We start from the raw sequence: 27,663 nt of genomic DNA, 5'->3' as shown, positions 1-27,663 counted from the left end.
ACTTTCTTTCCTCATTCTAATTTGATTTCTTTTTTAAAAAGCAAAAACACATTGAATTTTAAAAGCCTCTTTGAGGGGAAATAGAAGAAGGGAGGCTAGGATGAGCAAGGGAAGAGGAAAACTGGTTGAAGGTGAGAGGGGCTCTGGCTTCTTGCCATCTGCCCTTGGGGGAGCAAGTAGGAATGGGGCAAGTAGGAGGAGGGTTTGGGGTATCAGGGTTGAGCAGGTAGTTGGAAGAGGAATGGCTAGTGGGAAGGCGGAGGTGTAGGGGACACGATAGGACGGAGGAGTGGGGAAGCACAGGTAATGGGGGGGGGAGGGGGCTACTGAGGACCACATTTTGTCTGCAACCCTAATCCACGTGGAGCCTGCAGCCATTGATGGCTCCTTTCCCTGACACATCACCTCCCATCTGAAAGACAGAAGCATAAATAGTTAGAGAAAGAACAAGGAGCAATGAGAAAAAGCAACATTAGGACATCAGAGATGTTCTCTGACCGTTTGAAGTGTAACAGGAGATTGACTAGTTTCTATTATACATTCCTATGTCCATATTTATAATTGTAATTGCAACCACCCAAAAATGGTGCTGCAGCACCTCCATTGGCAGGAGTATGTAATTACAGTGTGACAAGTTTACACAGACAGTTTCCATTATAAATGTGGATGCAGGAGTTCATAATGGGAAAAGTTGACAATATGAAGTTAGGCTTTGTAGGCCAGAAATGCATGCAATATTTTTAAAGTATTATTGTGGATAGATTGAAACACCATAGGGTTAAAATGTACAAATTCTCATTAAACCTTTGACTTGCGGGCAATGTTTAATTGATCTGAAGCCAGTGTGGATCTATCCCTGAAGCCTGGCATTTCATCAACAACAACATGCATTTATTGAGCACTTCTAAAGTAGAAAAATGTTCCAAAGCGCTTCACAGAGGAGCAATCAAAACAAGGGGACACTGAGCCAAAGGAGATATTGGAGGAGTGACCAAAAGCTTGGCCAAAGAGTTGGTAAAGTTTAATAATGATTTATGCCCTATATTAATTCAGTGTGGTTTATCCTTCTCCTCTTCTCCCCAACCCCGTCACATGACTGAGAGTCTGGGGGCACGGCTCCCTGCACCGGGCTCAATATCCGAGGCACCATTTTGTCAGAAGTTACACCGTTGGACGTAATACCTTCAGCACTGAGCAAGCCCGAGTCAGTTACCCTTAAGTTAGATTGACCGGGATGTTGCCCAGCTCCCAAGAGTTTTATTCATTTGTGGGATGTGGGCATTCCTGGCAAGGCTGGCATTTATTGTCCACCCCTAATTAGCCTGAGTAGGTGATGGTGGATCACCTTCTTGAACTGCTGGTCATAGTTTGGTCCAACTGAGTGTTGGCCTCTGAAGTGACCCAGCAAGGCAAAGAGTCAGCCACATTGGTGTGGGACTGGGGTCACATATAAGCCAGACTAGGTAAGGATGGCAGGTTTCCTTCCCTAAAGGACATCAGTTGGGTTTTTTTTATGACAATCCAATAGCTTCAAGGTCCAGATTTCTTTGTTTGAGAATTTGAATTCAATTTAGTCACGGTGGATTACTAGTCCAGTAACATAACCATTACACTGCTGTATGCCTAAATTTTCAGATTTGGTAATCAAATCTGAATTGTGTTGGGGTAAATTGATGGTGAAGATGACTGGAGAAGCTGGGAGAGGGGAAGAGGGGCAATTGCCAAGAAAGCTGTAAACACTGCATCAGTGGGCTTTATCCCTGCAGGCAGGGTGCTGGGTGGCACTGCTTGCCAGCCTGGCCGATTGTTTGCTTCAAATGGATAACAAAACATTAGAAAGCCCAATGTGGTAGTGAGTCTCACAGACCGGGCAGTTTCCCAGGGTCAGATCTCTAATCCTACTCTTAACTGCCCTCTGAAGTGACCTAGCCAGCCACCCCGTTGTATCAAACCTGCTACCAGCGGTTCGTGAAGAAGGCGGCTCACCACCACCTTCTCAGGGCAACAAGCGATGGGCAATAAATGCCGGCCTTGTCAGCGACGCCCACATCCCGAGAATGAATTAAAACAATAACAGTGGGGGCGCTATGATTTGGTTTCAGAGGCCTTGGGCTAGAGATGGGAAAATTGAACCGTGATTCTCACTCCAGATAGTCATTGAGTGACCCCCTTCTGGAACGTGTACGAGTGTTGAGAGCCAGTAAGATGGGATCAGGCTTGGCTGTGATGCCCTCTGTGGTTGAATAACCTGTGACGCTCGCTGTCTAGGCTTACACAGGCTCGGGTACCAGAGGGTTGCTAACAGAATCGGTCAAGTGTCCCAGTTTTACTGATGGATTTCAGTCCTGTCCGACTATCCTGGCCTTGTCTGAATTTTAATGTTACCTAAAACAGTTGGTCCTAAGCCTTTGTTTTGGAGTTGGGGGTGGCGAAGAGGGAAATAAGGCCAGTCTTCATGTGCTTAATTAGTTTTCTCATAGTCAAAAAGATTATAAATGTAAGTTTTTTTTTTAAACATAGCATTTAACGGTTTTTATAGTAAACTATTGGTACATATAGTTTAAGGTATAAAACAATGTGTAGAGAGGCCATAATCCTACTCATTGATAAATGTGTGTGTGTGGGGGAGGGGACAACTTAAAGACAGCAAATTAATTAACTCCATTAATTACTATCTGGATTTGTGAAGTCTACGGCAATGCATTACACTCGTTAGAATTGCATTAATAATAGTACAAAATATGCAAATAGTGGGTTATGTACATATTCACTGTGGTATCCATAGTAATGGAGCCAGTAATTGAGGAGGGGGTCTCTGGGCACCTCCTGCCCGTGAGATTGGGATCTCTGTGTACGGAGGATCACTGGTGGCTGCAGACTGCGTTTGACGTGAGGAGATCGAGGGAGGGGACAGGAAGGGGAGGAAATGCCTCACGATAAGGTGGTCTGGCCCTCAACACACAAAGGTACAGTCGGACGTCACAACCTACATCACATTATCTTTCTTTCTTCTTCCCCTCTTAAGGTTGTGGGCCGATCTGAACAGATTCTGCTGCAGCGGAGAAGTCTGCAACTTCTTCAACAACTCCGAGTACTCCTGCCAGGCGTCAGTAGGTTCCTCCTCACTTACTTATCAATCCCCACCTTTCTGATTCTATAGGCTGTGGATATATGAAAAAGACAGAACTTGCATTTATATAGCGCCTTTCATGATTTTAGGACATCCCAAAATGTTCTACAGACAATTAAACACTTTTGAAGTGTAGTCACTGTTGTAAAGTGCAAAATGCATCAGCCAATTTGTGCACAGCAAGGTCCCACAAACAGCAATGTGATAATGACCAGATGATCTGTTTTAGTGATGTTGGTTGAGGGATAAATATTGGCCAGGACACTGGGGAGAGCTCCCCTGCTCTTCTTTGAATAGTGCCGTGGGATCTTTTACGTCCACCTGAGGGGCCAGACGGGGCCTCGGTTTAACGTCTCACCCAAAAGACAACACCTCCGACAGTGCAGCACTCCCTCAGTATTACACTGGGGTGTGAGCCTAGATTTTTGTGCTCAACTCTCTAGAGTGGGACTTGAACCCACGACCTTCTGACTCAGAGGTGAGATTGTTACCAACTGAGCCATAGTTGACAAAAACTTTGCCATTATCTAGGGGAGGGGGGCAATTTTAACCCAACTCACCCGGTAGGAAACTGACTCCATCAGATCAGCAGCCCGATTTTTAACTTTCCATAAAGTCGGCTCGCCGATCTGATCGGGTCAGTTTCCCATCCCGGGTGGGCTGGGTTAAAATGCCCCTAGGTTTTTCTTCCTTCCAGTTTCCCCTCTCGTGAGATGGCCGGGGGTTGCTGAGTTACAGTTCCGCACATGCCTGGCTGCTCTTGGCGTGCCGGCCTCAAAGGTGAGTGACGGCAGATTGTTCCTCTGTGGAGAGCATCACAGCATCCTATCGCTATCTGACCCCTCCCAGCAGGGGTCACTGGATAGCAATCAGCCTCCTTCAGCCAAGCAGCGAATCCATGTAGTTTTACCCAATGACAGTTTTGACCAGTTTGCTGTCGTCAGTCCCTGTCTCATCCTGTTAATGTTAGCCTTACCAAAAAGGTAAGCAGTCAGCGGAGACTCGATGGTTAGAATTGAGGAATAAGAGAGGACTTAAAACTGTAATAGGAGTTGTATACAGGCCTCCTGATAGCAGCAATGAAGTTGCAGAATATATTAATTCAGAGATTAGAAAAGCTTGTAGCAAAAGCAGTGTTATCTTAATGGGAGACTTTAATTTTCATATAGATTGGGAAGAGCAGAGTAGCTCGTCAGAAAGGTAGAGAATTTCATGAGTGCATTCAAGATAGTTTTCTGGAGCAATATGTTTTAGATTCAACAAGAGGGCAGGCCATACTGGATTTAGTAATGAGCCAGACTTGGATTATTAACTAACAGTAAGGGAACATTTATCTAACAATGATCATAATATGATCGAATTCAATGTTAGGTTTGAAAAAGAGAAACGTAACACATTTATTAAGATTCTAGATTTTGGTAAGGCTAACATTAACGGGGTGAGACAGAGACTGACCACAGCAAACTGGTCAAAACTGTTATCGGGTAAAACTACAGATGAACAGTGGGAGGTATTGAGAAAAGAATTTAGTTTAATACAGGACCAGTGTATACTGCTAAGGGGCAAGAGCTCTACTTACCAAATAAAACAGCCATGGTCGATAAGAGATAACATTAAACTAAAGGAAATAGCATACAAAAGTGCAAAGAATAGTGTAGATTTGGGGACTGGGAGAGATATAAAGAACAGCAAAGGAAGACAAAAGAGATAGAAAGAGCTGCAAAAAGGGAATATGAAAAGAAGTTTGTGAGGGATATCAAGATTAACACAAAAAGTTTTTACAATTATATTAGAAGATAACGGGTAGTCAAGGGTAATGTGGGCAGTTTAAAAACAGATGTGGGTAATATTACAAATGAAAATAAGGAAATGGCAGACTTGTTGAATAATTACTTTGTGTCAGCCTTCACAGTAGAGGAAGAGGATAATATACCCGACATTCCAGGGAAACTAATAATGGAACTCACTAAAGTTCATCCAAGCAAGAAAACCGTATTAGAAAAAATAATAGCACTAAAGACTCTCAAATCCCCAGGATTGATGGTTTCCACCCGGGGTTTTAAGAGAGGTAGGTGAAGAAATTGCAGATGCTTTAGCCATAATCTTCCAAAGCTCTCTCGATTCAGGAATTGTCTCTTTAGATTGGAAAATTGCAAATGTAACTCCATTATTTAAGGAAGGTGAGAGAGAGAAACCAGGAAATTATAGACCTTTTAGTTTAACATCTATTGTGAGGAAGTTATTGGAATCTATAATTAAGGGCAGTGTGATTAAGCACTTAGAGAAATTTGAGCTGATTAGAGAGAGCCAACATGGATTTGTAAAGGGTAGGTCATGTCTAACGAACCAAATTGAATTTTTTGAGGAAGTAACTAAAGTAGTAGACATGGGAGTGTCTATGGATTTAGTTTTTATGGACTTCCAGAAGGCATTTGATAAGGTTCCACATAAGAGACTGTTAGCTAAAATTAAAGCTCATGGAATTGAAGGCAAATTATTGACATGGTTAGGTGGTAAAAGACAAAGAGTAGGGATAATGGGTATGTAATCGAATTGGGAGGAAGTGACTAGTGGTGTCCCACAAGGATTTGTGCCGGGGCCTTAACTATTCACTATATTTATTAATGACTTAGATAACACAATAGAGAGCCATATATCCAAAGTTGCCAATGACACAAAGATTGGTGGCATAGTAAGTAGTGTAGACTGGAGCATAAAATTACAAAGAGACATTGATAGATTAAGTGAGTGGGCAAAACTGTGGCAGATGGATTTCAACACAGGTAAGTGTGCGGTCATCCATTTTGGACCAAAAGAGAGATCCGAATATTTTTTTAAATGGTGAAAAGCCAGGAACAGTGGAGGTCCAAAGAGATTTAGGGGTCAGGTACAAAATATAATCAAAAAGGCTAATGGAATGTTAGCCTTTATAACTAGAAGGGCTAGAATATAAAGGAGAGGAAGGTTTGCTACAGCTATACAAAGCCCTGGTTAGACCACATCTGGAATACTGTGTACAGATCTGGGCACCGCACCTTAGAAAGGATATATTGGCCTTGGAAGGAGTGCAGCGCAGATTCACCAGAATGTTATCAGAGCTTCAAGGGTTAAATTATGAGGAGAGATTATATAAACTAGGCTTGTATTCCCTGGAATATAGACGGTTAAGTGGTGATTTGATGGAGGTTTTTAGGATTTTAAAAGGAATTGCTAGGGTAGATAGCGAGAAACTTTTTCTGCTGGTGGGAGGAGTCTAGAACAAGGGGACATAATCTTAAAATCAGAGTCAGGCCAGTCAGGAGAGAAGTTAGGAAACACTTCTTCACGTGGAAAAGGGTGGAAAACTCTCCCACAAAAAGCACTAGATGCTAGTTTCTGAGATTGCTCAATTTTTGCTAGCTAAGGGTATTAAGGGAAATGGAGCCAAGGCGGGTGGATGGAGTTAGGTCACAGATCAGCCATGATCTCAATGAATGGTGGAACAGGCTCGAGGGGCTGAATGGCCTACTCCTGTTCCTATGTTCCCATCACTGTCCCAGCTGAGATGAACTTACTCGGCCCAGACCAGTGATCCAAATTAGAACCTGCCTCTCTGTCTGGCCTGGCATTTTCTATTTTAAATCACTCCCTCTCTTTCCCTCCCCCCCCCCCCCACCCCACCACTCCCGTTTCAAGTATTTATCCAATTCCCTTTTTGAAAGTTACTATTAAATCTGCTTCCATCACCATTTCAGGCAGTGCATTCCAGATCATAACAACTCGCTGTGTAAAAAAAATTCTCCTCATCTCCCCTCTGGTTCTTTTGCCAGTTACCTTAAATCTGTGACCTCTGGTTACCGACCCTCCTGCCAGTGGAAACAGCTTCTCCTTATTTATCCTATTAAAGCCCATCATAATTTTGAACACCTCTATTAAATCTCCCCTTAAGCTTCTCTGTTCTAAAGAGAACAACCCCAGATCCTCCAATCTCTCCACATAACTGAAGGTCTGCACCCTCTCTAAGGCCTTGACATCCTTCGTAAAGTTTAGTGCCCAGAATTGGACACAATACTCTTGCTGGGGCCTAACCAGTGATTTATAAAGTTTCAGTATAACTTCCTTGCTTTGTCTCCGTTTATAAAGCCAAGAGTCCTGTAAGGTTTTTTAGTGACCTCATGAACTCATCCTGCCACCTTCAAAGATCTGTGTATTTGAACCCCAGGTCACATGTAGGTATAATCCTTGGCCCGGACGTTATACATTCCTGGATGGAGAGACACCGATGTGGAACAAAGATGACAAAGTGTTGGGTACTGGGGTAGACCTCAGAAAACAATCAGTAAAACATTATTTTCTTTACAGGTCGAGGAAGTCTTCATGATCGTCTATGATAGTGGACTCAATGTGTACTCGCTGTACCTGAACTGTGCTGGGGGAGTAAAACGTTACCCGCGCTTCCTCCAAGACATCAAAAACCTCTTCCAATTTTACCAGTTTGAGGGACTGAAGGTAGGAACCAAAGATTTCCTTTCTGTATAAAACCCCAATGGGCCAAACCCCTTCCATTCACTTCCCCTGTGTAGAATCCCAATGGGCCAAACTCCTTCCCATTCACTTCCCCTGTGTAGAATCCCAATGGGCCAAACTCCTTCCCATTCACTTCCCCTGTGTAGAATCCCAATGGGCCAAACCCCTTCCATTCACTTCCCCTGTGTAGAATCCCAATGGGCCAAACCCCTTCCATTCACTTCCCCTGTGTAGAATCCCAATGGGCCAAACTCCTTCCCATTCACTTCCCCTGTGTAGAATCCCAATGGGCCAAACTCCTTCCCATTCACTTCCCCTGTGTAGAATCCCAATGGGCCAAACTCCTTCCCATTCACTTCCCCTGTGTAGAATCCCAATGGGCCAAACTCCTTCCCATTCACTTCCCCTGTATAAAATCCCAATGGACCAAACCCCTTCCATAAAATCCGAATGGGCCAAATCCCAGCCAATTCCCTCCCATTGCATAGAATCCCAGTGGACCAAACCCCTTCCATACACTCCCACTTTATAGAATTCTGATGGGCCTAATTCCTTCCCATTCACTCTCATCGTACAGAATCCCAATGGGCCAAACTCCTTCCATAACTCTCATTGTGTATATTTCCTGATCTGACGGACTGCAGCGGTTCAAGAAGCCGGCTCACCACCACCTCCTCAAGGGCAATTAGGGATGGGCAGTAAATGCCGGCCTTGCCAGCGACGTCCACATCCCATGAATGAATAAAAAAAATCTCAGTGTAAAATATTTCCTAATTATCTGGAGCGTCTGGTACATTTTAGAAATGATCTTGCCTATCTTTCTGCTTTGTTTAGTTGTTTTTGGTGTTAGTTGGTAGTTTCTCGAGGTGTCTCTGCACTCTGTGTCACTCACATCTCCTCGATGCTGTAGTAAGTCACTCTCTCTTACCAGACCGCAGATAAACCCAGAAACTTGGCTCCTCCGTGTATCAACGATACAGCTCAGTGGACCTGGCTGAATCGTGCTGATGTGAGAACGGCCCTGCACATCCCAGAAAAGGTCCAGGCCTGGGAAATCTGCAGGTAAGAGAACATCCTGGGTAGTTGGTAATTGTAAGTGTGCAAGGCACAACTTGTATTGGATGTAGAGCTATGATGCATGCACCTGATTTCAGACTGTGCTTTTAGGCCATGAGACTAAAGGACCCCCTCCTCCCCCCACCCCTCATTCTATTCAGGGAGAGAAAGATTAAAAAAAAGAATGACCATTTATATAATATCTTTACGACCTCAGGATTCCCAAAGCGCTTTACAGCCAATGAAGTACTTTTGAAGTGTAGTCGCTGTTGTAATGTCAGAAAACAGGCAGCCAATTTGCACACAGCAAGGTCCCACAAACAGGAATGAGATAATGACCAGATAATCTGTTTCTAGTGATGTTGGTTGAGGGATAAATATTGGCCAGGACACTGAGGAGAACTCCCCTGCTCTTCTTCAAATAGTGCCGTGGGATCTTTTACATCCACCTGAGAAGGCAGACTTGGTTAAACGTCTCATCTGAAAGATGGCACCTCTGACAGTGCAACACTCCCTCAGTACTGCATGTGAGTGTCAGCCTAGATTTTGTGCTCCAGCCTCTGGAGTGGGGTAAACTGGGCAACTTGACAAGTTAGTCTAACCTCAATAATGGACAAATGTTCCTGATCTATTTAGTGATCATTTAGAAATACATGGGTTAATAAAGGTCAGGGTCAGTTAAGGAAAGTCTCTTGGCAAATTAGAGTTTAATTGAAGAAGTGGCTGATTGGATAGATAAAAGGAATGCAGTGAGTGTAGTGTATGGAATTTCAGAAAGAGTTCGATAAGGAAGCTGAAGCGGCTTGTAAGAAAATTTAAGGCATGTGGTTTAAGAGGAAATACAGTAGTTGAGAGGCAGGAAACAAAGAGTTTGGGTCAATGGGCGTTGCTCGGATATGAAGTGAATTACCTGGGGGACTGGGTGGGGGGGATATCGGGCGAGGCGGAAATCGGATGGCCGATCTGCTACCATCCAGGGCCAAAAGTGAAAATTAACCCCGCAATCTTGAAGTTTGCTGGTGACACAAAAGTAGGAGGTTTGCCAACGAGGAGGACTGGAAAAGACTTCAAGAGGACATAGAAAGGTTTAGTGGAACGGGCTGGTGGAGGTTTCCATTTGATGTGGATATGTGTGAAGGAATAAATTTGGGAGGAAAAACAAAGATTAGGGAATGTACGCTCGATGGAAAGACACTGAAGGGTGTGGATGAACAGAGAGACCCGAGGGTTCACATAGATAATCTCCTGAAAGTTCATATAATGATAGATAAAACCATCATAAAAAAGGCCTTTAGAATTTGGACTTTATAATTAGGAGCATAGAGTAAAGAAGTAATGACAAATGTATACAAAGCATTGGTTAGGCCACAGTTAGAGTGCTGTGTGTAGTTTTGGTCCTCCCATTATAGAAAGGACATTAAACCATAGAGAGTACACCATATATTCGCCAGGATGAGAAACTATAGTTATGAGAGACTTGAGGTACTGGGACTGTTTCCACTGTTGCAGAGCAGGCTCAGAGGAGATTTAATGGTGTTTTTTTAAATTATGAAGGGTTTTGATTGAGGGAGTGACGAAAAATTCTTTCCTTTGGTTGGGGGTGTCCGTGACGAGTGGACATCAATTTAACATTCTCACTGAGAGAGGAGAGGTTAGGAGAGATCTCTTTAGACAGAGGGTTGTTTGAGCATGGAATGCCTTCCCACAGAGCGTGGTTGAGGCAGAGTCCATTGCCTCTTTTAAGGGAAAATTTGATAAATATTTAAAGCCAAGGAAGATACAGGATGTTGGGAGAGTGGGGCCGTGCGATTAGTTTTGCTTCGCTCTAGCAAAGAGCCAGTAGAGACACGATGGGCTGATTGGCCTCATTCTGTGCTATAAACCTTTAATGGGTCTGTTTTTCACTGGTTTATATTTCTGATGTCTGGTCTGCCTTATTTTATAGTAATGTATTCTGGATTTACCTTATTCAAACCATTTAATCTATATATTATGTCTTGTGTATAGGATTACCTCACTAGTTAAATGTGCCTCATTAAATCTGCCTGTAACAGAGAAAATAAAAGCAAACATCACACAACACTGTAATGGTTCAGCTGCCTGTCCTGACAATTGGGCACTTTCAATGAGAACATTAGGAACAGGAGGAGGCCATTCAGGCCCTTGAGCCTGTTCCGTCATTCAATCAGATCAATTCCATTCACCCTCCTTTGTTCCATATCCCATGATACCCTTACCCAACAAAAATTTATCAATCTCAGTCTTAAAAGCTCCAATTGACCCCCCCCCCCCGGGCATCCACAGCCTTTTGGGGGAAGAGTTCCAGATTTCCACTACCCTTTGTGTGGAAAAAGTGCTTCTTGATTTCACTCCTAAATGGCCGAGCTCTAATTTTAAGATTGTGCCCCCTTGTCCCGGACTCTCCCATCAGAGGAAATAGTTTCTATCTATCCCATCAAATTCTTTGTATCATTTTAAATACCTCGATGAGATCGCCCCTCAACCTTCTAAACTCAAGAATTGAGCCTGGGATAAATTTTGATGTATTAATTATATTCGTCCTAACCCGAGCTAAACTCTCTCCCCTGCAGTAAAGTGGTTAGTGAAAATTACCAACGCATCTACAGCAACATGGACAACTTCTACCATCAGCTGCTCAGCATGGGTCTCCGCGTGCTGGTCTACAATGGGGACACTGACATGGCCTGCAACTTCCTGGGTGAACACTGGTTCGTGCAGTCGCTGAATCTGGAGGTACGTCGGATCCCACCCTGTACGGCAGCTGAGATGTCCCCTTGACTTACTGAGCTCCATAACTCCATTAAACCTTCCAAGTTGTAATATTATTATTGTAACATTCTGTGCTCGGTTAGCCAGTCGATCTCGCCGGGGTGGGGCGAGGCAGTAGAGATGTTACCAGTTAAGGAAGGAGGAAATCAGCGAGAGTTTTCCTGATCGCTATCCCATGCTGGAAGGTGCGCGGATGGATGTCAGGCTTGGCCTGGGGTCTGGGGAATCGGCCTGGAGATTGACAGTTGAACTGTCCGCCGAGGTTTCGTTTTAAAAAAAAATAATAATTCTCGGGATGTGGGCGTCGCTGGCGAGGCCAGCATTTATTGCTCATCCCTAATTGCCCTTGACAAGGTGGTGGTGAGCCGCCGCCTTGAACCGCTGCAGTCCGTGTGGTGAAGGTTCTCCCACAGCGCTGTGTGGAAGGGAGTTCCAGGATTTTGACCCAGCAACAATGAAGGAACGGTGATATATTTCCAAGTCAGGATGGTGTGTGACTTGGAGGTGATTGTGTTCCATGCACCTGCTGCCCTTGTCCTTCTGGGTGGTAGAGGTTGTGGGTTTGGGAGGTGCTGTCGAAGAAGCCTTGGTGAGTTGCTGCAGTGCATCCTGTAGATGTTACACAATGCAGTCACGGTGCATTGGTGGCGGAGGGGGAGGGTTTTAAGGTGGTAGATGGGCTGCCAATCACAGACTGCTTTATCCTGGATAGTTTCGAGGTACTCATCATATGTAGGGTGGCCCTCGGGCAAGGTACCAGAGGCCTGTGGGACTGAAACTCAAGCAAGGGATGGGGTGGGGGGCTGGGGGGCAAAAAAAATCCCAAGACCAGACTTAAGAAGAACATACCAGTTAATTAGAGAGAGTTGAGCAGGTTGCCACTTGCAGTGGACTGTGCTGTGATCCAAGGTGTTGAGTGCCTGGCACTAACACCAGCCCAGCACTCCGACATCCCATCTCTATCGAAGGCCCTCTAACATAATCCACTTCCCCTGCTGCTGAGCTCACCCCTCTCACGCTGCCGGGCAGATTCAGCAGCATTGGGATAACCGTGAGTCTGCGGGCAAGGTCCTTGCAGGTCAGTAACGTAGGAAGTATAACCCCCCACCCCCCTCCCCTGGCCTGCTTGGTCAGGATGAGAGCTCAGCCTGTGAACTCCAGTATGAGTTAAGCTGCGACTGTGTGTAATTCGGAATGAATGAATAACTACCTGCCTGACTAACCTGCTTCACCACCAGAAAACCGTTGACTACCAACCATGGATTTGCAATAACCAGATCGCTGGGTTCTACGAGCAATACAAGAACCTCACCTTCCTGACTGTCAAGGTGACTATTGCTCCTTTAAGTCATTTTTCCTTTAGGATAACATAGAATCACAGGACTAATAGTGGACTCTGCACCCTCAGTTACACTATCAATAGAGGTGTAACACATGGCAGGACACCATCTGATTACATACACCACTGAATGAACCAGAGTGATTACTATATTAGGCTTGTCTGAGAAAGAAAAGAAAGAACTTATGGAGGAACAGGAGGAGGCCATTCAGCCCCTCGAGCCTGGTCTGCCATTCAAGTAGATCATGGCTGATCTGTATCTTAACTCCATCTACCCGCCTTGGTTCTATAACCCTTAATACCCTCGCCTAACAAAATTCTGTCAATCTCAGTTTTGAAATTTTCAATTGACCTCCAGCCTCAACAGGTTTTTGGAGGAGAGAGTTCCAGATTTCTACTACCCTTTGTGTGAAGAAGTGTTTCCTGACATCACCCCTGAACGGGCTAGCTCTCATTTTTAAGGTTATGCCCCCTTTGTTCTGGACTTTCTCCAGAGAAAATAGTTTCTCTCTATCCACCCTTTCAAATCCTTTAATCATCTTAAACACTGCAATTAGATCACCCCTTAATCTTCTATACTCAAGGGAATACAAGGCTAGTCTATGCAACTAGTCCTCATAATTTAACCCTTTCGTTCTGGTGAATCTGCACTGCACCCTCTCCAAGGTCAATATATCCTTCCTGAGGTGCGGTGCCCAGAACTGAATGCAGTTCTCCAGATGGGGTCTAACCAGAGCTCTGTACAGCTGGAACATAACTTCAACCTCTTTGTATTCCAGCCCCTCGAGATAAAGGCCAACATTCCATTAGCCTTTTAAATTATTTTTTGTACCTGTCCATTAGCTTTTAATGATTTCTGTACATGGGCCCCTAAATCTCTCTGCTCTTCCACTGTTCTAGCTACTCACTATTTTGAAAATACTCTGATTTATCTTTCTTTGGTCCAAAGTGGATGACCTTGCACTTCCCCCACATTGAACTCCATCTGCCACAGTTTTGTTCACTCACCTAATCTATCAATGTCCCTTTGCAACTTTCTGCTCCCATCTACACTATTTACTGTGCCACCTAACACAGTGTCATCAGCAAACTTAGATATACGGCTCTCTATTCCTTCATCTAAGTCATTTATAAATATAGTGAAAAGCTGTGGCCCCAGTACAGATCCCTGGGGGACACCGCTAGTCACATCCTGCCAATTTGAGTATATACCCATTATCCCTACTCTCTGTCTCCTACCTCCTAACCAATTCCTTATCCATGTCAATAGATTGCCTCCAATTCCATGCGCTAAAATTTTTGTTAACAGTCCCTTGTGTGGAACCTTGTCGAATGCCTTCTGGAAGTCCACACACACTCCCTTATTGGCCATGTTAGTGACCTCAAAAAATTCAACTAGGTTAGTTAGACCCTTTACAAATCCATGCTGGCTCTCTCTGATCAGTTCATATTTGAACAAGTGTACAGTCACTCTGTCCCTAATAACAGATTCTAGTAGCTTTCCCACAACAGATGTTAGACTAACAGGTCTATAATTTCCTGGTTTATCTCTCCTATGCTTCTTAAATAGTGGAGTGACATTGACAATTTTCTAATCCAAGGGGAGAGAGCTCTTTATATAGTACCCTTCATTATCTTGGGACGTCCCAAAGTGCTTTACAGCCAATGAAGTACCTTTTGAAGTATAGTCACTGTTGTAATTTAGGGAAATGCTGCAGCCAATTGGCCCACAGCAAGGTCCCACAAACAGCAATGAGATAATGATCAGATGATCTGTTATAAGTGTTGGTTGAGGGATGAATATTGGCCAGGATATCGGGGAGAACTGCTCTTCTTCGAAATGGTGCCGTGGGATCTTTTACATCCACCTGAGAAGACAGATAGGGCCTCGGTTTAACATCTCATCCGAAAGATGGCGCCTCCAACAATGCAGCACTCCCTCAGTACTGCACTAAAGTGTCAGCCTGGATTATTTGTTCAAGTCTCTGGAGTGGGGCTTAAACCCACGACCTCCTGACCCAGAGGTGAGAGTGCGACCCACTGAGCTGCGACTGACACTGAGGTATATCCCAGAATGCTCGCAGGCCAAGATAAAAATCACTCCTTCCTGATCCAGAGCAGGACCAATCCTGAGGGAGTGTAGGGAGATTGGATCCCACGCTGTTGCTTTTGTATATTCAGTCTGTGCGCACTATTTTCAGCCGAGTGGGTGATGGGGTCAGCCTGCTCGCTAGGCCCACGGCTGCACCACTCTCTACGTCCATGTAACTTATGTCAATAAGAAACTACACCAGGGCCAGGAAACAACGCTAAACCCCAGTGGGACTTCACCACACACACTCTGACCCTGCGGTTCACCACACCCCCCCTCCCCTCCCCTCCCCACACTGATACTGACCCCCTGGGACTTTACAGCCCCTCCCCCACAGCCTGATGCTGACCCCCTGGGACTTTACAGCCCCTCCCCCACAGCCTGATACTGACCCCCTGGGACTCCACTCAGCCCCTCCCCCACAGCCTGATGCTGACCCCTGCGGGACTCCACTCAGCCCCTCCACCACAGCCTGATGCTGACCCCCTGGGACTCCACTCAGCCCCTCCACCACAGCCTGATGCTGACCCCCTGGGACTCCACTCAGCCCCTCCCCCACAGCCTGATGCTGACCCCTGCGGGACTCCACTCAGCCCCTCCCCCACAGCCTGATGCTGACCCCCTGGGACTCCACTCAGCCCCTCCCCCACAGCCTGATGCTGACCCCTGCGGGACTCCACTCAGCCCCTCCACCACAGCCTGATGCTGACCCCCTGGGACTCCACTCAGCCCCTCCACCACAGCCTGATGCTGACCCCTGCGGGACTCCACTCAGCCCCTCCCCCACAGCCTGATGCTGACCCCTGCGGGACTCCACTCAGCCCCTCCCCCACAGCCTGATGCTGACCCCTGCGGGACTCCACTCAGCCCCTCCACCACAGCCTGATGCTGACCCCTGCGGGACTCCACTCAGCCCCTCCACCACAGCCTGATGCTGACCCCTGCGGGACTCCACTCAGCCCCTCCACCACAGCCTGATGCTGACCCCTGCGGGACTCCACTCAGCCCCTCCACCACAGCCTGATGCTGACCCCTGCGGGACTCCACTCAGCCCCTCCCCCACAGCCTGATGCTGACCCCTGCGGGACTCCACTCAGCCCCTCCCCCACAGCCTGATGCTGACCCCTGCGGGACTCCACTCAACCTCTCCCCCAGTCTATTTATTTTTATTTATTCTCGGAATGTGGATGTCACTAGTAAGGCTAGTGTTTAATACCTGTCCCTAGTTGCCCTGAAAGGGAGGCGGTGGGCATCGTCTTGAACTTCTGGTAGCAGTTTTGATACAACTGAGTGTTTGTTTTGCTTGGCCACTTCAGAGGGCAGTCAGGAGTCAACCATTACTGTGCTCGTCCTCCTTTGCTTTATTTCCCTCTGCTGCCCTTTTCGCCTGCTTTACCATTTTCTTATATTCCTTCCCCTCCCTTTTCCCCTCTGTGTGTTTTATATCGTATATGGCACTCACTGCTCGGGCTCACACATGTAATGCCCACTTGGGTGAGGTGCCACATGTGGAGTTAGCCCACCAAGAGCTCGTACACAAGCTGAGCAAACAACATTTCCTCAGCATCAGCAGCTAAGAGACAAATTGGCTTAAATGCTTGGACCGTATAGATCTCGTGCAAGGAATGCAGCAATGGCTGAGGAGGCTTCAGGACAATGATGCCTCATTTGGATCGGGCTCAGACAGGTCTATAGCATGACGTGCCAAAATAATCCATGATCTGTGTAGACTCCTACCCTCCAGCCTCCCTCTCACTATTTGGATCAATACTATTCCGGTAATTGTTGCTCTGAACTTTCTTCTGTTGCTCCAACATCATCCTGCACTCTTTCATGGGAGTAGGACGGAATGTGTGTGAAGCCTGTGTTACTGGAGAGTTGTTGATCGCCATTTGTGTGACACGAAACCAATCCTAACTCTTTGCGCTCTCTCTCTCTCTCTCTTCTCAGGGGGCTGGACACATGGTACCACAGTGGGCACCAAGGCAAGCCTTGAAGATGTTTGAATCTTTCATCTCCAATTCTCCGTACTGATGGGGCTGCGGCCTTCCCTCTCGCAACTCTTTGCCTTGTGATCGTGTTGCCTTATCGTCCAATTTTTAAATTTTCTTTAAACACACAATCGGCTTTTATCATAGCACAGGGACCAAAGCAAATAGCACCAAGCTGAGCCAAATCAAGTCAAACCAGCAATAATTTGCCCAGTAATACAGACTACATCAGGATCAAAAAAAAACCCAACGTTAGTTAGGTAAGAGTTGCTGCCATTGAGAACTTTCTCTTCTGGCTTTGAAAGAGGAGGGAGGCCCCAGTTTTTTGATTGGCTGCATCTGTGCCTACATTCCAGGAGGAGTTAGGGCTCAGCTGATTGCAGATCTGTCCTCTGTTTTGCTGTTACTCTACACCTGGAACTGAATCAACGTTGTCAAATCACAGCCTCAGTGATATCATGCAGGAGAGACTGACTCCCTATGGGTTTATAATTATCAGGCGTTATAGGACCCTGCCTGCAGTAAGCTCTGATTGCTGAGAGGAGCACACTCGGTACGGGCACTGAGAGGGCTCCCAGCCCTGTTAGACTATCCCCGAGCGTGGGCCAGTGTTTCTGGGACTCTGCCTTTAATGCTCTGACAGTCCATGTTTCAGGAGCAGATATCTCACCGCTGCCACCATCCTATTTATACTCTGAGGGCAGATTCAGTGACGCTGGATAACCGGGCACAGCTCGTACAAAAAGACCAGAGTCGAGACTGCCCCCTCCCCCTCCCCCTCTCCCCCTCCCCCACCCATGCTCAACTGGCCCTTCCCAGGGAGGTGCTTCTGATTGGCGATGTGGACTGGTGGGAGTTAAGGTCTTCCCACAGCCAGAAACTAGTGGGCCGAGGACTGGGGCCCCAGCAAAAAAAAGCTCAAACCCACAAAGAGAATGTCAGTCGCCCACATCACTGTTTAATTTTAGTTTACAGCGTTGCCACGGGCAATGCTTTAGCCACCTGAGATAATCCTGTCCATTAAACAGGGTATTAAAGTGCCCTGGTCGCTGGGCACCTGCTCACAGCCCAGTAGAAGCCCCTGTACACAGGGGGTCCCCCGCGACCCGGTTTGGTTCAGTTTGGGGCCGTTGCTGATTTTTAGGTAAAAATCCCGTTTTGGGATGTGGCTTTTTTATAATCACGGGATTACTAATGTACAAATCAATCAGCTCCTAGAGGGAGCTTTGTAACCACATTTTTTAATTTATGATTTTTAAATGTGATTTTATAAAACAAAAAGGTCAGACACCACAGATCAAACCCAACAACTTTACCTCCTCCAGAAAGAGACAGAAACCTTCCATTGCCTTTAAGACACATTTCTGTCAGACAACAACATTTTGGGGATACAGTATATGAGTAATTTGAGACATGACATGTGGTAAGTGTAAAATGCTTGGGAGGAACAGGTGACTTTGGACCTGTTTCCCCAAACTCTCCTCCTTTGGGATTTTCTCACCTCATGTCTGGGTCTGTTGTAGACTAATTGATAGAGATTGATTGCTGGGACCCAGCCTGATATCAGGGACTGCTTGTGAAGAGGCAGGCGGAGACTCTGTCTCTTGCAAAGCCATTGGTGTACAAAGGAGGCAGAGGCCCCCTCCCTCAACAGTGTAGGGACCAGGCCAGGACCCCCTGATCTGTACCTCAACTCCATTTACCCAACTTTGCTGCACATCCTTTGATATCCTTACCCAACAAAAATCTATCGATCTCACCCCAATAAGCAGAACACACTTTCAGGAGGAGGTAAAATCAAAAGAATGAGCTTAACGTGCTGCGTTGGCAATGGTGCTGTTTATTTTTTTTTGAGGGTCGCTAAAGCCCTGAGCTGACTTTGGTGCTTTTATTACACCAATTCTTCCCTGCCCACTGTACAAAACAGCTGTATTCAGCTCTGAGTGACTGCCCTATGTCTGTACACCTGATCTGGAGCACAGGTGCTGTGACTCAGCTCCAATTACCTGCATCCTGTTACACCCTTTAAACATGTGGGGCCTTCTCGATTGCTGCAGCGTGGTTTTGGGTAAATGGACCTTGGTGAGAAGGTGCACGGCCTGTGTGAAGCCTGCTTCGGCAGTGTTGCAGAAGGAACAGAAGCAAGTACATGCTCACAGGAAAGAGCAGAGTGGAAAGTTTTAAAGGACATCGCCAGCTCTCCTGCTGTAATTGACTGTCTTTTTTTTTGTAAATGTAGAGAGTTGCTCTGTAATTGACTGTCAGGTGTTACGATGATTGTATCAAGGAGCAGTGATCCAGCCTGTGTGCTGAGCCAAACCAGCGATTCCTCATTTGTAAAATGTCTTCCTTTTAATTACAGTGACCTCAGGGGCGGTCTGTCGCGCAGTAGTCACTGCACCGGGTGGGGAAAGGAAGCTCCTGCCCGAGTCCAGTTAACGTACACCGGGAGTTGGCTCATCACCAGTCACGCTGCCCAGCTCACAACTAGCCCTGTGGCCACTGGGGTTGGTGCAGAGACGGCTACAGCACAGCGAGAGCTAGACTGTGGAATGGGTCTTACATCTCCCAACAGCGGAGATAAGAGTTACAGGAGCTCCGACCACTGCAGCATATGCTCAGTCTGCACCCACACACACACCCGTGTGGGCCTGGTGTCATTGACCTTTGAGGCTGCTTGGTGTTCTATTTTTTTCCCTCCTAAATGGGTAGTTACATAGGATGGATAAATGTTGCAGCCCCTCAGTGTGTGTGTCTGGGGGGCGAGACAGAACAAATTGAAGCACAATTCTTCAAATAAATGATCTAAACTCTACTTCTTCCTGTCTCGTATCTGTTGGGGAGAGGGGAGGGGAGAGGAGAAGGTTGTCCTGGAGTCTCCAGGAATTTAACATTAACGTGACCTCTATCACACTGTTCAGTATATACGAATTAAGAGCAGGAGTAGGCCATTCGGCCCCTCGAGCCTGCTCTGCCATTTGATAAGATCATAGCTGATCTGATTGTGCCCTCAACCCTACTTTCCCGTCTACCTACTATAACCTTTGACTCCCTTGTTAATCAGGAATCTATCTAACTCAGCCTTAAAAATATTCACTGACCCTGCCTCCACCGCTCTCTGGGGAAGGGAGTTCCACAGACTCACAACCTTCTGAGAGAAAACATTTCTCCTCATCTCCGTCTTAAATGGGAGACCCCTTATTTTTAAACTGTGGTCCTGAGTTCTAGTCTCTCCCACAAGGGGAAACATCCTCTCAGCATCTACCCCTTCTAGTCCCCTCAGGATCTTATATGTTTCAATAAGATCACCTCTCATTCTTCTAAACTCCAGTGTATACAGGCCCAACTTGTCCAACCTTTCCTCATAAAATAACCCCCTTATCCCAGGAATCAGTCGAGTGAACCTTCTCTGAACTGCCTCCAAAGCAATTATGTCCTTTCTTAAACAAAGAGACCAAACCTGCACACAGTATTCTAGATGTGGTCTCACCAATGCCCTGTACGACTGCAGCAAAACATCTCTACTTTTATATTCCAGTCCCCTTGCAATAAATTACAACATTCCATTTGCCTTCCTAATCACTTGCTGTACCTGCATACTAACTTTTTGTGATTCATGTACTAGGACACCCAGATCCTTCTGTACCTCAGAGTTATGCAATCTGTCTTGATTTAAATAATATACTGCTTTTCTATTCCTCCTGCCAAAGTGGACAAGTTCACATTTTCCCACATTATACTCCATCTGCCAAATTTTTGCCCACTCGCTCACTTAACCTATCAAGATCCCTTTGCAGACTCCTTATGGTCTAGTCACGACCTACTTTCCTACCTACCTTTGTGTCATCAACAAGTTTAGCAACCATACATTCGGTCCCTTCATCCAAGTCATTGATATAGATTGTAAATAGTTGAGGCCCCAGCACTGATCCCTGTGGCACTCCACTCGTTACATCTTGCCAACCTGAAAATGACCCATTTATGCCCACTCTGTTTCCTGTTAGCTAACCAATCCTTTATCCATGCTAATATGTTACCCCCTACACCATGAGCTCTTATTTTGTGTAGTAGCCTTTGATTGTGACATCTTGTCAAAAGCCTTCTGGAAATCCAAGTACACCAAATCCACAGGATCCCCTTTATCCACGTTGCTTGTTACTTCCTCAAAGAACTCTAATAAATTAGTCAAACACGATTTCCCTTTCACAAAGCTGCGTTGACTCTGCCTGATTGCATTGAGATTTTCTAAATGCCCTGCTATAACCGCCTTAATAATAGAATCTAGCATTTTCCATTTGACAGATGTTAAGCTAACTGGCCTGTAGTTTCCTGCTTTCTGTCTCCCTCCTTTCTTGAATAGAGGAGTTACATTCACTATTTTCCAATCTGATGGGCCCCTTCCAGAATCTAGGGAATTTTGGAAAATTAATACCAATGCATCTACTATCTCTGCAGACACTTCTTTTAAGACCCTAGGATGAAGTCTGTCAGGACCTGGGGACTTATCAGCTTTTAGTTCTAATAATTTTTTCAAAACCCTTTCCCTGGTGATTGTAAATGTTTTAAGTTCCTCCCTCACATCTCTTGATTCACAATTATTTTTGGCATGTTATTTGTATCTTCTACAGTTAGGACGGATGCAAAATATCTGTTCAATTCATCCGCCATTTCCTTATTCTCCATTATTAATTCCCCAGACTCACTCTCTCACAGACCAACGCTCACTTTACTTACTCTTTTCCTTTTTAAATACCTGTAGAGACTCTTATTGTCTGTTTTTATATTTCTAGCTAGTTTTCTCTCGTACTCTAATTTCTCCCTCATTATTCTTTTAGTCATTCTTTGCTGTTTTTTATATTCTGTCCAATCTTCTGGCCTGCCACTAATCTTCACGGAATTGTATGCTTTTTCTTTCAATTTGATGCTATCTTTAACTTCCTTAGTTAGCCACAGATGGTACGTCCTTCCCCTAGTCTTTTTTACTGGAATGTATCTTTGCTGAGTGTTATGAAATATCTCATTAAATGTCTATCACTGCACCACTACTGACCTATGCCGTAACCTAATTTCCCAGTTCACTTTAGCCAGCTCTCTCTTCATACCCTCATAATTGCCCTTATTTAAGTTTAAAACACAAGTCTTAGACTTACTCTTCTCTCCCTCAAACAGAATGCAAAATTCGATCATATTGTTATCACTGCTGCCTAGAGGCTCCTTTACAATGAGGCCATTAATTAATCCTGTCTCATTACACGTTACCAGATCTAGAATAACCTGCTCTCTGGTTGGCTCTAGAACGTGCTGCTCTAAGAAACTGTCCCGAAAGCACTCGATGGCTACTTTTGCCAATCAGATTCTTCCAATCTATATCTAGATTAAAATCACCCATGATTATCGCTGTTCCTTTCTCACAAGCCCCCATTATTTCTTCCTGTATACCCTGTCCTACAAAGTGCTTACTGCTAGGTGACCTACAGATGGAAGTGGTTGTTGGAGGCCAATCATCCCAGCCCCAGGACACTGCTGCAGGAGTTCCTCAGGGCAGTGTCCTAGGCCCAACCATCTTCAGCTGCTTCATCAATGACCTTCCCTCCATCATAAGGTCAGAAATGGGGATGTTCGCTGACAATTGCAGTGTTCAGTTCAATTCGCAACCCCTCAGATAATGAAGCAGTCCATGCCCGCATGCAGCAAGACCTGGACAACATCCAGGCTTGGGCTGATAAGTGGCAAGTAACATTCGCGCCAGATAAGTGCCAGGCAATGACCATCTCCAACGAGAGAGAGTCTAACCACCTCCCCTTGACCTTCAACAGCATTACCATTGCCAAATCCCCCACCATCAACATCCTGGGGGCTCACCATTGACCAGAAACTTAACGAGACCAGCCACATAAATACTATGGCTACAAGGGCAGGTCAGAGGCTGGGTATTCTGCAGCAAGTGACTCACCTCCTGACTCCCCAAAGCCTTTCCACCATCTGCAAGGCACAAGTCAGGAGTGTGATGGAATACTCTCCACTTGCCTGGATGAGTGCAGCTCCAACAACACTCAAGAAGCTCGACACCATCCAGGACAAAGCAGCCCGCTTGATTGGCACCCCATCCACCACCCTAAACATTCACTCCCTTCACCACCGGCGCACAGTGGCTGCAGTGTGTACCAGCCACAGGATGCACTGCAGCAACTCGCCAAGGCTTCTTCAACAACCCCTCCCAAACCCGTGATCTCTACCACCTAGAAGGACATGAGCAGCAGGCACATGGGAACAACACCACCTGCACGTTCCCCTCCAAGTCACACACCATCCCAACTTGGAAATATATCACTGTTCCTTCGTCACTGGGTCAAAATCCCGTAACTGCCTTCCTAACAGCACTGTGGGAGAACCATCACCACACGGACTGCAGCGGTTCAAGGCGGCAGCTCACCACCACCTTCTCAAGGGCAATTAGGGATGGGCAATAAATGCCAGCCTCGCCAGCGACGCCCACATCCCATGAACAAATATAAAAAAACAGTAGAAGTGAACCAATCGACCGGCTTCAATAAGGATGCTCAAGCTTTTTAAAGGAGAAGTAACTTGCCTTTGGACCTGTAGTTTATAGGTGAGTACGAACAAGCTGATTAAAGAGGTGACTGGGTGTCACTCCACCAACCCCCTCTACCTCGCTTCTCCAACCTGCAGCCTGAAATGAGACATCAGCCACAGGATGGTCCGCTGAGGGCTGTCTGTCCCTTGATTCAACTCTCTCCCAGCATCCAGGACCGCCTCTGGTGCTGAAGAGGTTATAAAACTCTATGCAAAGCTCTTAAGAGTTCAAACTTTGCCCCTTCACCTCTGGGGCCTGGCCCAGGATCAGGCGATTTCTGAGCCAGTCTCAACCCAGTTCTTAAACGATATCATCACCCAGTAGTAAGTGGTGAGCAAGTCTTCGGGAGTCCGCTCATGCAGTAGGGCTGGTTCCTCAGGTCAGAGTCCTTGTGACGATCATCCCTTACTCTTAAATAGAGACAGTAAAAACTTATCGAAGCCTTTGGCAGAGTGCAATACATTCCTCGGATTTCTACACTCCCACCGTTTGCTGGTTAAAACCCGTCATCGTGCAGAGTGTACAGGGACAGTGAAAAGGTAACAGTCGCAAATCACTTAACAGTTACAGCACATGGGAGGCCATTCGGCCCATCCTGCCTGTGCCATGACAGAGCGTTCTACTCATTCCCACTGCACAAGGGAAAAGAGCAAGGAAGTATAATATTTTTCCTCTTCAAGAGCTTGTCTACTTCCCTCAAACACCATGAGTGACTTAGCTTCAAAGTTAATATAATTCACCCTCTACATGAAAATATTTCTTGTAATTCCCTCAAGCTTATTTTATGCCCCATTAATTTATGATCCTTATTGCCAATTAACTAACCAGTTGAAGTAATCTTTTAGTGCACCCCCTTAATCTCTTTCAAAATGGACTAACTGCTAATGGATCCCTGCTTAACCACCTCCACTCCGGTGAATACAATAATTGTATTTATATAGCACCTTCAACATAGAAAAGGTCTATAGATGCTTTAAATTACTGTTCTAGTTTTTTCAAGCCTCTCGTGTATGCCCACTCAGCCCTGGCATCATTCTGGTGAATCTATCCTTTCTGTAATGAGACACACAATACTCCAACTATGGTCTAACCAACATCTTGTACCATCTCATCACCTTACATCTATTCAGTCAGTGCCCTTGCATATAGAACTCTATCACATTTGCCTTTTGAACAGCTTTTCCCTCCTACAATCTTGCATTCGTGCTGTTCTAGTTTGCATCCTGGCCTCTGTGAGCTAGCTCATGGTCAGTGCTAATTCAGACCCCCTTTATAAAGAACTTGCATTTATATAGCGCCTTTCACGACCCAAATCGCTTCACAGCCAATGAAGTATTTTTTGAAGTGTAGTCACTGTAGTAGGAACCGCGGCAGCCAATTTGCACACAGTAAGGTCTCACAAACAGCAATATGATAATGACCAGTCAGTTTTTAGGTGTTAGTTGAGGGATAAATATTGGCCAGGACACCGGGGTCAGATTGCAACCACTGAGCCAAGCTGACACATGAAGCAGAAAGTTCCACTCTAAACACAACAGGGGAGGGGGGGGGGCAGGGAGAGAGAGGCAGGGAGAAAGACAGTAATATTTACTCCCACTTACATGACCTCCCCCTGCCCAGGGCTCCAGCCTGTCTCCTCTTTGCTGGGTCCTCAGTTTTGATGTCCTCCTGCTGGAAAACAGGACTCACGCTGAACCTCAGCTCTTTCCTGCCCAATCGCACGTGCGTGAAAACTTCACTGGGAGTCGGAGCAACCTGTGTGAATATTATGGTGAAATGGATGTTGATGCACCAGACCCTTGGGCCCAGAGTGTTCACCAGCATGGTCAGCAACACTAAAACCTCAGCTGAACTGGACCCCTGTGCCTCCTAATTACGACCTCTGGCTCATGACGCGAGGGTTTACTGGGGACAGAGGTGGTGGAATGATACGAGATTGGCCCTGGACAGTTGTTGAACAAGAATTACTATTAATGCAGGCCCAGTGGATCCACGTACTGAGCCCGGGACACTCAGATCTGTCATCCCTTTGTGTTGAGTTAGCTGATCTCTGTTGGCATCAGTATCATTGTGCTTGGGGTGAGGGGGGAGCGGAGCCAGAGTTCCACCTCCTGATCACGATCTGGTACCCCATTCTGGAAAGTGCACATATGACCAGGGTAGGACTCACCGTTGCAGCCTTCCACAGTCAAATATCTTGCCAACACTCAGGAGGTGAGGTAATGAGGGCAGTCAGAGGCCATGAATCTGTACCCTCAGCAAGAGGCACTACCTCGAGGGGGAAAGGGGAAAAAGTTACCTAAACTTATCCTTTGAGCATTCCAGTGTGTTCACTGCTGAGAGAGAGATTATATTCAAATTTTCAGGTACTTCCCTCCCTTTGAACATTCTCCCCTCTGGCAAACTCCCTCAGTCAGGCACACACTTTCATACAACACCTTCATTAAGTGCTTCATATACAATGAGTTACTCTGAACTGCAGTGACTTAATTTAGGGTAACGTGGCAACTATTTTGCACACAGCTAGGTCCCTCAAACAGCAACGACTGACCAGTTAACCAGTGTTTGGTGGTTGAGGAATGTTACCCAGGACATCTGGAGAACCCTCTGCTCTTCCAGTAGTGCTACGGGATCTTCAGCATCCGCCTGGGAGAGGCAGACGAGGCCTCGGTTTAAGGCCACATCCAAAGGATGGTCTCGGCCTAGATTGTGCACTGCCAAGTAACCCTTTCAGCAAGGGGTCACTGGCTAGCGATCAGGAACGTAAGAATTAGAAGGAGAATGCCAAACCTCCCCTCCAGCCATTCAATAAGATCATGGCTTATCTATCACAACTCCACTTTCCCAAAAGTCTCCTATAGGCATATAAATAGTCAACGGGTAGTAAGAGGAGGGGTGGGACTGATTAGGGACCAATAAGGAGATCTACTCATGGAGGCAGAGGGCATGGCTGGGGTACTATATGAGTACTTTGCATCTGTCTTTACCAAGGAAGAAGATGCTGCCAAAGTCGCAGTAAAAAAGGTAGTTGAGATACTGGATGGGCTAAAAATTGATAAAGAAGAGGTAATAGAAAGGCTGGCTGTACTTAAAGTAGATAAGTCACCCGGTCCAGATGGGATGCATCCTAGATTGCTGAGGGAAGTAAGGGTGGAAACTGCAGAGGTGCTGGCCATAATCTTCCAAACATCCTTAGATATGGGGGTGGTGCAAGAGGACTGGAGAATTGCAAATGTTACACCCTTGTTCAAAAAAGGGTGTACAGTGGTGTTCCCCAGGGGTCAGTGCTGGGACCACTGCTTTTCTTGATATATATTAATGACTTGGACTTGGGAGTACAGGGCACAATTTCAAAATTTGCAGACGACAAAACTTGGAAGTGTAGTGAACAGTGAGGTACATAGTGATAGACTTCAAGAGGACAGACAGGCTGGTGGAATGGGCAGACACATGGCAGATGAAATTTAACACAGATATGTGGTAGGAGGAATGAGGAAAAGCAATATAAACTGAAGAGTACAGTTCTAAAGGGGGCGCAGGAACAGAGAGATCTGGGGTATATGTGCACAGGTCGCTGAAGGTGGCAGGACAGGTTGAGAAAGTGGTTAAAAAAGCATATGGGATTCTGGTTTTATAAATAGAGGCATAGAGTACAAAAGCAAGGAGATTATGAACCACCTTTATAAAACACTGGTTCGGTCACAACTGGAGTATTGTGTCCAGTTCTGGGCACCGCACTTTAGGAAGAATGTGAAGGCCTTAGAGAGGGTGCAGAAAAGATTTACTAGAATGGTTCCAGGGATGAGGGACTTCAGTTACGTGCATAGACTGGAGAAGCTGGGGTTGTTCTCCTTGGAGCAGAGTAGGTTGTGAGGAGATTTGATAGAGGTGTACAAAATCATGAAGGGTCTGGACAGAGTAGATAGAGAGAAACTCTTCCCATTGGCAGTCGGGTCGAGAACCAGAGAACACAAATTTAAGGTGATTGGCAAAAGAACCAAAGGCGATATGAGGAAAAACTTTTTCCCACAGCAAGTGGTTAGGATCTGGAACGTGGTGCCTGAAAGAGTGGTGGAGGCAGATTCTATCGTGGCTTTCACATCAACTGCATTGCCCTCATCAAAAAACTATCAGGTTAGTTAAACTTGATTTGCCTTTAGCAAA

General features: G+C 45.9%; 1 protein-coding gene and 1 long non-coding RNA gene across 2 annotated transcripts in view; one reads left to right on the top strand and one right to left on the bottom strand.

Annotated features, from left to right (window-relative positions):
- si:ch211-122f10.4 (cathepsin A-like) overlaps positions 1 to 19,719 on the top strand; it is a 35,398-nt gene extending 15,679 nt beyond the window's left edge. Inside the window, exons 6-11 of the mRNA XM_067997622.1 lie at positions 3,026 to 3,110; positions 7,472 to 7,618; positions 8,568 to 8,698; positions 11,284 to 11,446; positions 12,721 to 12,810; positions 16,864 to 19,719. Coding sequence (XP_067853723.1) covers positions 3,026 to 3,110; positions 7,472 to 7,618; positions 8,568 to 8,698; positions 11,284 to 11,446; positions 12,721 to 12,810; positions 16,864 to 16,947 — 700 coding nt within the window. The 3' untranslated portion in view covers positions 16,948 to 19,719. The remainder of the gene's footprint in view (positions 1 to 3,025; positions 3,111 to 7,471; positions 7,619 to 8,567; positions 8,699 to 11,283; positions 11,447 to 12,720; positions 12,811 to 16,863) is intronic.
- On the bottom strand, positions 3 to 25,351 carry LOC137333474 (uncharacterized). The gene is made up of 3 exons (XR_010965898.1): positions 25,101 to 25,351; positions 2,991 to 3,161; positions 3 to 412 (listed from the first exon to the last, which is right to left on the bottom strand). It is a non-coding gene; the product is annotated as an uncharacterized lncRNA (long non-coding RNA).
- Positions 25,352 to 27,663: the final 2,312 nt, after the last annotated feature.

Source organism: Heptranchias perlo, chromosome 16 (assembly GCF_035084215.1).
Source record: "Heptranchias perlo isolate sHepPer1 chromosome 16, sHepPer1.hap1, whole genome shotgun sequence".
Classification (NCBI taxonomy): domain Eukaryota; kingdom Metazoa; phylum Chordata; class Chondrichthyes; order Hexanchiformes; family Hexanchidae; genus Heptranchias; species Heptranchias perlo.
This window is presented reverse-complemented; position numbering and strand designations above follow the sequence as displayed.